Source organism: Siniperca chuatsi, linkage group LG10 (genome assembly GCF_020085105.1).
Source record: "Siniperca chuatsi isolate FFG_IHB_CAS linkage group LG10, ASM2008510v1, whole genome shotgun sequence".
Classification (NCBI taxonomy): Eukaryota; Metazoa; Chordata; class Actinopteri; order Centrarchiformes; family Sinipercidae; genus Siniperca; species Siniperca chuatsi.
Window position 1 is genome coordinate 17,004,482 of NC_058051.1, and position 10,386 is coordinate 17,014,867.

General features: G+C 40.0%; 1 protein-coding gene across 2 annotated transcripts; it reads left to right on the forward strand.

Annotated features, from left to right (window-relative positions):
• Nucleotides 1–9,157, forward strand: hoxc9a (homeobox C9a). Of its 2 annotated transcripts, XM_044211563.1 has the most exons (3): nt 1–7,261; nt 8,147–8,211; nt 8,316–9,157. In XM_044211563.1, the coding sequence occupies exons 1-3, from the start codon at nt 6,718–6,720 to the stop codon at nt 8,463–8,465; spliced, it is 759 nt and encodes a 252-aa protein (XP_044067498.1). In that variant the 5' UTR covers nt 1–6,717; the 3' UTR covers nt 8,466–9,157. The 2 variants fall into 2 exon arrangements, with proteins under 2 accessions (XP_044067498.1, XP_044067497.1); XM_044211562.1 differs by lacking the exon at nt 8,147–8,211 and having other exon boundaries at nt 12–7,261.
• The last annotated feature ends 1,229 nt before the right edge of the window (nt 9,158–10,386 follow it).

Sequence of the window (10,386 nt, forward strand, 5' to 3'; positions counted from 1 at the left end):
GTGTTAATCCTCACTTGGCTTTTGCATGCATTGTCCTTTCCATGGATTTTAACCCCCTTTGCGCGAAGCTGAAGCGTGGTTTAGGTAGTTTCATGTTGTTGGGGTTGGCTTCCTGGCTCGGCAACAAGAAACTGCCTTGATTACGTCAGTTCGTCTTCATCAAGGGCACAATTTCCGCTGAATTACCCCCTATAGTCACCCAGGTCCCGCAAATGGCATTGTAAATGAACTGAGCTGCAATACCTTGGACAGAGACGTTTTCTTTCTTTGCTGTTATTTTGTGGTGGGCTGTAAAACCTTCTGAGGCTCTCAGAAGGAGAATAGGTTGTAAACAACATGGGGTAAAGTTTTAGACTGCGTTGTGTTGCATGTGTCAGCTGCTTTATGATGATCTGAATAGATAGATAGATAGCTAGATGGATAGCTAGATAGGATACATGTCACATATTTGACTCATTCATTTATCTGACGAATGGATCTGAGTCTATAACGTGAAATGGATGCGTATTTCCATGATCTTATGTGAATCATATTTCTTCGTTCCTGTAAATGCTAATGCATGGCTGCTTTAAATGTTTTATTCCAAAACGCCGTGCAATTCTAATTTCCTGTTTATTAGAAAGTTTTATGCTGAGAATAAAATATACATGACACCATGTGATCTAAAATAATTCTTACTTTGAAAGTAAATGTTATCCACACATAATAACGCTTACACTCACGACAGCAATCATCCCATTAGAAGTCACACTTTGCTAATTGAGGCCTATTTTATTTTTTTTTCAGTGAAATTCTGCATACATTATTTCTGTGCATAGCTTAGCCTGTCCATGTCATATTTTAATTGTCCTTAACCTTAATTGTTTTACTGCAAAGTTTGAAGTTTGAACTTCTCGGCCCGTTAACGAGCTGAAGGTACTTGTGTATATATGTAGCCTGTATTATATTGCCCTAATTTTATCAATTAAGACCCAAGTTTTTAAGACTTGAGTTTACAGATAAGAATACTTGTATCTTCTTTAGATTTAGCCCACGATGTCCTCACTATTAAATTAAATTGTGCCCCAATGGCACTGAATTATTTGAGAAATTGCTGGCACACATGGGCTAATTTATTTATGTCGGAAATGATTAGGCTGTAGCAGGCCTGCAGCGAGCCACTGACCATCACAAGTATAGGCCTAACTTTATTTAAGTCTCGCCTAATCCAGTAATCCATTTGATTACTAACATTATTGATGAATAATAATGTTTTTAGCAAAGGTGAAATTAACCAGAGGAGATTAAGGAAAATCAAAGTCTTCAGGAAAGTGATGAGCTTATCCAAAAGCAACGCAATAACTTATTTATAGAACAGTCTGTTCTTGTGGCGCAGTCAGCATCTGTCCTGGGAGTCCAGTGTTTATACTGGTCACTACTTCCCCTTGTTTTCTCAGCCCCCCTCCCTTTGGCGGTAGTGCAACTGGAAGAGACAGTCTGGAATCCAAAGTCATTTTCATTCAGCTCAGTGAATGAGTGTCTCCCTTGGAATGCATCACTGACAAAGACTTTACAGCGCTGGAAACAGCCCCGAGAGCTGCACAGATTCACCCTAAAACCATATACACACAAAGCAATTTATTTCACTTTGTAGTGACGCACAGGAACTGAAGGCTTTAGACAGCCACTTCTTTGGGACACCTCAAGATGTGTTACTGCCACTGGCATGATCAGACATGAACCAAATATGCTAACGGCTTTTCTTTCTTCTTCCTTTTTGACGTGCATCATCACATTTTTCAGATATCGGGAAAAAATTAGCACCTCCTACTTTATTTGTAAAGCTTTTTTTTAAAAGATAAAGTTAGTAGACGATTAAATTCGGAAGACGAGGTGCTGTCTTTCACTGGAAGATGTTTTGTATTATTTTGAACATTGTTGGCGCATTAAAATTCAAAATGTGGCTTTTTTTAAATTGTGAATGGCAATTAATAATTGGGAATAATTTCTATCCGCGTTGCATTATTTGGAACTGACAGTCAACTAAGCTGTATACGCAGAAAATGCCACATGCAATTTTTTTTAATTTCAATGGATCATGATCTATCATTCCACAGACACTACTTCGACTGTTTTAACCAAGAAAAACTGTTGTAGACTGTGTAGGACGAGAATGCCAAATGCACATCACTGCGGCAGGCGTAGTCACCGTGAGAATATCAATATTGATCAGCAATATATCTCAGAACATGTTATGCTGACAAACGGAGGGATTTTGTCAAGTGTTTTGATTTTGAAAAATAGATTTGAAAGGCGTATTTGGATTCTCTGAAACTGTAAAAATGCAGCGGGTTCCCTGGATCGAGAACACTGTGATACAGTAAAGGGAAAAACACGGAACATGTTTGTGGCCTTTCAGCTAATCACACAATAACTCTTGGTTGTGCAGTGCTTTCTGTTCAGCACATGTGACGTTATAAATAACTTGTGATATTCACTTCCATATGCAAGGATAATTTGATCCAAATGTTGCCTATAGATACACCACTAATTTGGTTAAATTGCACTGTGTGTGTGTTTGTGTGTGTGTGTGTGTGTGTGTGTGTGTGTGTGTGTGTGTGTGTGTGTGTGTGTGTGTGTGTGTGTGTGTGTGTGTGTGTGTGCGTTTGATCGGGAGGTTTACTGTGCTTATTTGTTGTGACTATTTCTCGTTCTGTTCTAATTGGCCTACATGTAATATCGCCATTATGGAGAGAATAGATAGTGTGCCTTCACCCTGTCTTTAGACAGAAGCCAGCAAATGTGACCGTACGTGTCTAATAAAAGAAAGTCATGTCACAACACATATCTTAAATCGTTCGATTATTGGTTTTTCCTCCACCTAGCAACGACACAAACTGTTTGTGCTGATGGAAGCAAAAACAAACAAAGTTCAGACTCCCTTGACAATGAAGATGAATCATCTTTACCTTAACATGTAGCCCTGCAGGGGATTATTTCAGCTTGGTAATCAGCCTGCCCTGATTGTAAGGATACAAATAAAGAGTCATAATCTACCATTTATACTTTTTGCTGGTCTGAAGATTCGGTCTTTTGTTTAACCTGCGGACAAATTCGCGATCTTAATTGAAGCTGCTTTGTTTACATTTTTACTTACTTTTAAGCGAAGCCAACGCTTTTACCAAAGTGATCTGTAGATCTTGGATTAAAGGAGTAGGTCCTTAATCTATTGTTTTGCCAATCATTTCAAATTAATATGAAGCGTCAGTGCGCGAATACACCCAAACTGTGGCTCACTGTGATGTTTTCGTCTGTTAGCGTCCACTGGAAATATATGGGCTCAAGGCTGTTCATAAATGCCTTATATCTAAAACAACGCTGAAGTAGGCTAAAGCTGTGACCATGCGAACATTAACCTGTGGGCCTATCTTTTGCTTCATGCTCAATCAAGTATATCAGTCTAATGCGTATTTGTCCCTTTTTTATGAATGGAAAACTTAATCGTGTAATTGAGAAATGTCAGAGCCAGGCTTATTCTGCGGCGGAATGATAGCATCAGTTTCAAGCATTGTTATAAGTCGTTCTAAACGCATGAATGACTTTGCATTTGAGATGTAGGACAAATCGACTATATCCCTTAATTGTGCGAAGATGAAAACAGAAAATAGGCTCCATATGGGTGTCGTATGTTGTACAGACTGTAAGGCCTTCGGAGGCAAATGTGATTTTTGGATAATGTAATTAAAGTTGACTTGACCAGTCGAACATAGAGCCCATCTAAAAGCAAACCAAACCAACAGTTTGGTATCATCTGTCTCCTAAGCATGTACTTTAGCTTTATCTATCTAATTTCTAGTCTTTATGTTCATATATTGGTGATACTGAATCATATAGTTTACTTATGTTCAAACCGATATTGACAAACCACTACTTTTTTATGTTGCTTACAATAGCAGACTGTGTTTCTGGGTAAAATATTAAAGGAGAAGTGATAATATGAAATACGGAAAGGTTTAGCGATAAAGAGGCATTTCTTCGGCTGTATAATCTTAAACGGTCTATTTGCAACTCCAGTTGTGTTAAGGAGGAACAGAGGTAAAAGACATAAAGAAGAAGTAGAAATAAGAAACAACAACAAATGAATATTTAATGATGTTTTTTATTAGAGCACAACAAACGTGGATAAACAAGTGGAAGAGATACATTGTAAAAAAAAAATACCCCTCACTTCTCATTAATGGACACACACACACACACACACACACACAGCCACACACGTACACGTATACACACCAAACACGGGCGTACACGCGCACACCCAAAACAGTATAAAGGATTATCCACTGGATTACTCTTGACATAGATACAGGCCATATAATGCATTTATTTGACCATATGTTTTGGTAATAAATGGTTACTGAGCACTTTTCCTTTCTGCTTTAATGGCAGCAGTAGAATAAACGGACTTAGACCTTCAACCCGTAGAAAACTCACAACTCTAAAAAAATATCTAATTTGAGACAGGCCTATGGTAAATTTAATAAACGGCTTTATTTCTGTAAACATGTGGGGGAATAGTTGACTCGCCAAAGTCTTGCGCATTCATCAGCACACACCAGGACACCGTTTGGCGTTATCCGGGTTAAGGTCTGGCGTCTGGCCTTTTAAATTTCATGGTTGAATCTGACCTCAGCATCCATGACAAACATCGCACTTCGTAACGCGTATACTGGTTACATTTTGTTTTTCGTCATGAAGTCCAAATATATTAGTATTAGGCTATATCCGTTAATTTCCAAGCGTAAGAATTAATTTTGACCAAAGTTGAATTTAGTCTAGGCTAATTAGTGACGTCATTTGAGCCTTGTAGTTCGGCGATGGCAAAAGCAAGATTTGTGTTCAAATCCTGACAGTTTACTGTTTTTATTTTCCTACAGATGCACTGCACGCACAATTACTACATGTAAATTGGGGTTTATTTTGAAATGTGTCTTTTAGGTCACTCTGGTTAAAAACTGGTTAAAACCGTATTTGGCAATTTATGGAACAGAGTGCTCCCAGTTTGAGTTAATTTCAGCATTGTGAAGTGTGGTTTGTTCGGCTGAACTACTATAATTTCACGTTCGCACATCAGGACTGTCAGGTCTACACATCCTTCTATTTAGCTCTCTCGTCTTAAAGTTTGCAATCATTCAGTTAGCTTTTCCCCTGGTGCAAGAACATTTCAAACATCAAAGCAGCAATTCCGCACATCATACATATCACACAAAAATAAATAGTCTACAACACACCGCACACCAAAAACATAGATAAAACATACATGCATACACATAAGATTAAAACTCATCACAGTAACACTCGTCAGCGTCACCGTTTCTCAAAATGTACAAATATACTCCTGCACCAAAGTCACCACATCACAGAAATACAACGTGTGCAGCTTTTAGGATTTACTAATGCATCAGCCATGTCGAAATCTACCTCATCCTGTCCGCACGTGTGCATTAAACTTTCAGTAGGCTATTTATGTCACAATTAGTCTAATTTGTGTTCCCTGTGACACTGCTGACTTCTTCTTACTGCTTCTTCATCGCATATTAATGTTGTATTATTTGCTGCAACCTTGCAGAAGAGTTCAGGGCTGTTTCACAGCCTAAGTGACAAGCTACACTAGTATATTGCAAAACCGTAAACTCCTGCCATTAGATACAACAGTAACATTATCCCTGTTATGAAAGCTTTCATCTAGTTGGCCCTTTAACGAACCTTTTTACTTCCTCTGCTCTGCAGTCTCTTCTCTCCTGTCCTCGGCCTCTCTGTTTGATAGGAATTGTTTCACGTGCATACAGCGGTGGTGGTTTTATGTTGAGCGAGGAACTCGGATGCAGTCTTATTAACGACACGTTTATGAACAATCAAATGGTCCTCGTTAAAATTTATTGATGGGCATAAAAAACATGAACGTCACTAGCCGAGTATAGCCCGCTGTAGTGGGCAGCTTGTCAAGAATCGGAATCCCCTCCTCTGCTATCTCCGCAGATCCCCATTTAGGAAATGTTTGGTCTGTTGCGCCATCGTTAAAGCAGTGCAAACTTTATTGTTGTTGTATCCTGCATCTCGCATTTTGATTCCCTCTCTCGCCTGTCTAGACTACATGTAGCTACTGTGAATGCGTCTCTCTCTCTGTGTTTAGGAATAAACAGCATTACACAGGACTTTATCAAATGTGCTGCTGGTTTGATAAAAGGATTCTGCGATTCAATAATCACTTTAAAGCTGTAACACCATCCATTGCAATAACAAGGGGCTACGGTAGATTTTGCCAGACAGAGATTGATTACACCATCAAATAGTGCCTTGCTCGGTTTTAGACGTAATGTGCGCAGGTCTGTACTGCGACTAGAGACTAGAGCCCCTATTAGCTCAACAAAGGCATATTTTCTTTATAAATAAACATGGTTGTTGACGTTACCTCTAAGACGTCCAAGAAAAAGAGCAAAAGCGCACATCTTTGATCCGATTTATGTGCACTGGTATCCCAGGATAAGTGGCGCATTGATCCACTGTACAATTTTTGTGGGGGTAAATATAATCACGTGTCGGTGAGGCAGCCAATAGCAGCCAGGGAAGCGTTGAGAAATAATTACCTGCCTTGATTGTTCTATGGTTGGATAAAAAAGTACACATACACTCCATATAATAATCGGATGCATGTAAAAGAGTCGGGGAAGCTTCGACATGTCGACCACGGGTCCCATAAGTAATTATTATGTGGACTCCTTGATCAACCATGAAAACGAGGATGTCCTTACTGCGACTCGGTTTTCGGCTCCCGGTTCGCACCCAGCCGGCCCTCGTCCGACGTCCCTAGTACCGGAGTGTGCTGACTATCCTTCCTGCAGCTTCGCACCCAAGCCACCCGTCTTCTCCACCTCCTGGGCCCCTGTACACTCCCAGTCATCAGTGGTTTACCATCCATACACTCACCAACCTCACTTAGGCACAGACTCGAGGTATATGCGGTCATGGCTGGAGCCGATATCAGGCGCCGTGCCTTTCCATGGCTATCCGGGGAACAGCAGGCACTATGGGCTGAAGCCCGACGCCTTTCAGGAGCACAGAGCCGGCGAGTGTCTCGGCTCCAGCGGACGGACCTACACGGATTATCTGTACTGCTCATCCACTGACATGCGAGACAAGACGCCGCAGAATATCCCCTCTCCGGAGTCGGAGCTCCTGGTTTCAGGGAAACATAAAGACGAGAAGCCGGAGCTAGATCCGAGTAAGTTCAAGCTCCTACAGTCTTTTACATTCGGGTGGGAGTTTTGGTTTGGGATTGTGTAAAACTGCTTTTGCTTCGAGGCATTTTAACGTCCTGCTGAAAGTGAAATTATAAGATCTTTTATCCTCCATTTTCATCTCAGCTCTGAATCGCCAGTGCTAGGGGGGAAAGCTTTAGGAACTATAAAGGACAAACGCTACTAGGCTAATATTGGGGCTATAAAATCAGCCGGGGTTGTAAACATGGACTCAAACCTACAGGAACACGTTGAATTTGGAAGGGTGTTGTATAATGTTAAAAACATACAAGGTGTTCTTGTGAACAACCTAACCCGACACATGAATCAATATTCATCAGTTAATGCCTTATGATGCATTTTTACGACCATGTTTTGACCCCGTGCCTTTACATACGGCACATCAAGCCCTGTAAGCCGACTTTCAGTCCTGTTTTTTGTTATGCAGGCCTATCGTGTGCATAAAAGCCACATTTTGGATCTATTTGATCCCCAGTGGCAAAATACATGATTCACCCACAAAATAATGATGATAGTCGCATATGAAAATTTGCTGTCCTCTCTGGGTCCAAAACAAATTCACATGACTCTTCCAGCCAACTTGAGGAATGTAGGGACATACTCGAGGACTTTCACCACGGACCTGTAAAGGCTTGAACCACGGGCCATTTTATGGGCCAATAAAGTGAATAAGCGCATTGAGTATTTTACGACGGTGTTACTCACAAGTTAAGGGGACAAGGAAGCAAATCAGAGTAGGGTTGGATAGTCTGAGGCAGAGAATCTTGCCTCAAAATGTTTACTATCAGTTTAGCTTTAATGGTGAACTAACTAACTTGTGTATGATTTGACATTGTTTTCAATTGTAGCACCTTCTGATGAGTACACAGAATTGCTGTCAAACCAGAATCCACATTTTCTAAATGCTAAACACGTATGTAGTAGTCATTTGTCATTGTTTCAGTTGTGAAAATGTCTCACAGTGTTGCCCCTATATTCTGTCATCATCATTATTATTATTATGGTTTTTATTTGCAGATAATCCAGTGGCAAATTGGATACATGCCCGCTCCACGAGGAAGAAGCGATGCCCTTACACAAAGTACCAGACTCTCGAACTGGAAAAGGAGTTTTTGTTCAATATGTACCTTACTAGAGACCGCCGATTCGAGGTCGCTAGGGTCCTGAATCTGACCGAGAGGCAGGTCAAAATCTGGTTTCAGAACCGGCGAATGAAGATGAAGAAAATGAACAAAGAAAAGACCGACAGCAAAGAACAATAATGTGGACTGCAGTCAGAAAACAACCATAATAACCACTAGTCACATGGACAGCACAGATGTACCAAAACACACGATGAACCCCCATCCCCTCCTCCTCTTCATATTTATCACTTCGTTGGATTTTATATTAACCTTAACTTCGAGACTGTTTGATGCTGATTATGTTATTTTCCAGTGCACATGTATGTGTTTAGCGTTAAAGGAGAAAAAAAAGAAGAAAAAAATCTACTTCTAAGGAGATAATTACATTCTGCTTTCACTTTGAAATACCTTTATGTTTTTTGTAATAGAAATTATACAAGTGCAGTTTGGACACGTTAAAACTGTCTGAAGAAAGAGAATACTTGAATTCTTTTGAATTTCACAATCCCATAATTTATGATGTGAATGTTTTCTTTCATGTTTATTTCCTTTATACGTTGTTGTGCAGGTGTGGTATTTTGTACAGAGACAGAACATCTGCGATCGGACTTGTCTGTCTTGTATTTTTGTGATAGTTGTTGTATTTGTGCATCTCTCTTTTTTTTGACTGTAGCCTACGAGTTTAACTATAGAGTGTAGATATAGACCTCTGCAAATATAAACATAATCACTAAGTGCTTGTATTCTGTATTCATTGTGACTCAATGTGGAATCATGTTTGCGAACGCATTTAGTAATGAGTACATGGCTGCAGAGAGGGCCTAACAAACAGAATCTCAATCAATCAGCCAGACTATTTTGCTGATTTAAAAACCGCAGGGAACTGGAGTTACCAAATCAATATTTGCTAAGCTACATGTTGCAAACAGATGGATGTTTTCTAAATAATTATGCCTCCACAATTCCTCGTCTAATATGTTTTGGCCGACGAGCATTCCTCCAAGTAGGCTACAGCTAAGGCCTAAATGAGCTCTGCCTCTGCAAATAATGGCGAGGTCGAAAACTTAACGTTGTCTGCGCATTTAAGGCTTTTGCAAGACAACATTGTTTTAATTTAGCTTTGCGTTGCTTTAAAGTGGGTTCTTAATTAGCCTTCTTTTAGCCTCAGCCACGTACATTTACAGTTCTGCACGCATTTAAGGATAAGTGCATACACATCAAATAAACACACAAATAGCCGTGTTTGGTCTATTGGGGGGGGGGAAGTCAATTTCTCAACAAACAATAAGCACCGGTTTTGCAGCAAATACTTCATTTTGCTGTTGTGTTTACGGTTTTACTAATACGGATGGCTACAGCAGCACAGTTCATTTAAATGGTACACGACATATTCGTATAACACCAAAAGTAAATACACGAGGCATGTGCGATATTTATTTTACTGCTCCATTCCTCATATATGTTGAAAGTACCCAAAACAACATTTATGCAGTTGTCATTTTTCCAAGACCGTATTCGTTAGTAAATATGAGCCACTGTTACGAGGTATTTTTCTAAATGAATTAATATTCTACCTTCTAAATAAGCTTATAGTTTGCTAGTTTTATAGCCTACGTTCGTCAGGCCCCTAGGCAATCAGAAAATCCGAGACTACATTTGAACATTTGAGTTTAAAGTGAGAGACAATTTCCCATGTCTCGCATTTGTTTCCTGGGATAGGCCTAAATTGCCTTTTTGTGGTGGCAAACAATACGGACAGGATGCTGTAATTTCAAAGCCCAATCCAGTGCATTTCCGCTCAGCTCGGACAAAAATGCCAGTTTTACAGCCCCTGTTGGAGCTCGGCTGTTTGTCTCAAATGCAGACGAACAAAGCAAACTCGACTAACTGGCTAGACGTCTGGGCTAAATTACTTTATGGTTTTAATGGACGGTGGTGGTGGAGTCGTTCAAAGGAGAGTCATG

Bases quoted from the DNA above. Each gene is read 5' to 3' on its own strand.
- hoxc9a (XM_044211562.1), top strand. From the start codon at position 6,718: ATGTCGACCACGGGTCCCATAAGTAATTATTATGTGGACTCCTTGATC. The intron at 7,262-8,315 runs GTAAGTTCAAGC...TTTTATTTGCAG, and splicing joins GAAGCCGGAGCTAGATCCGA to ATAATCCAGTGGCAAATTGG.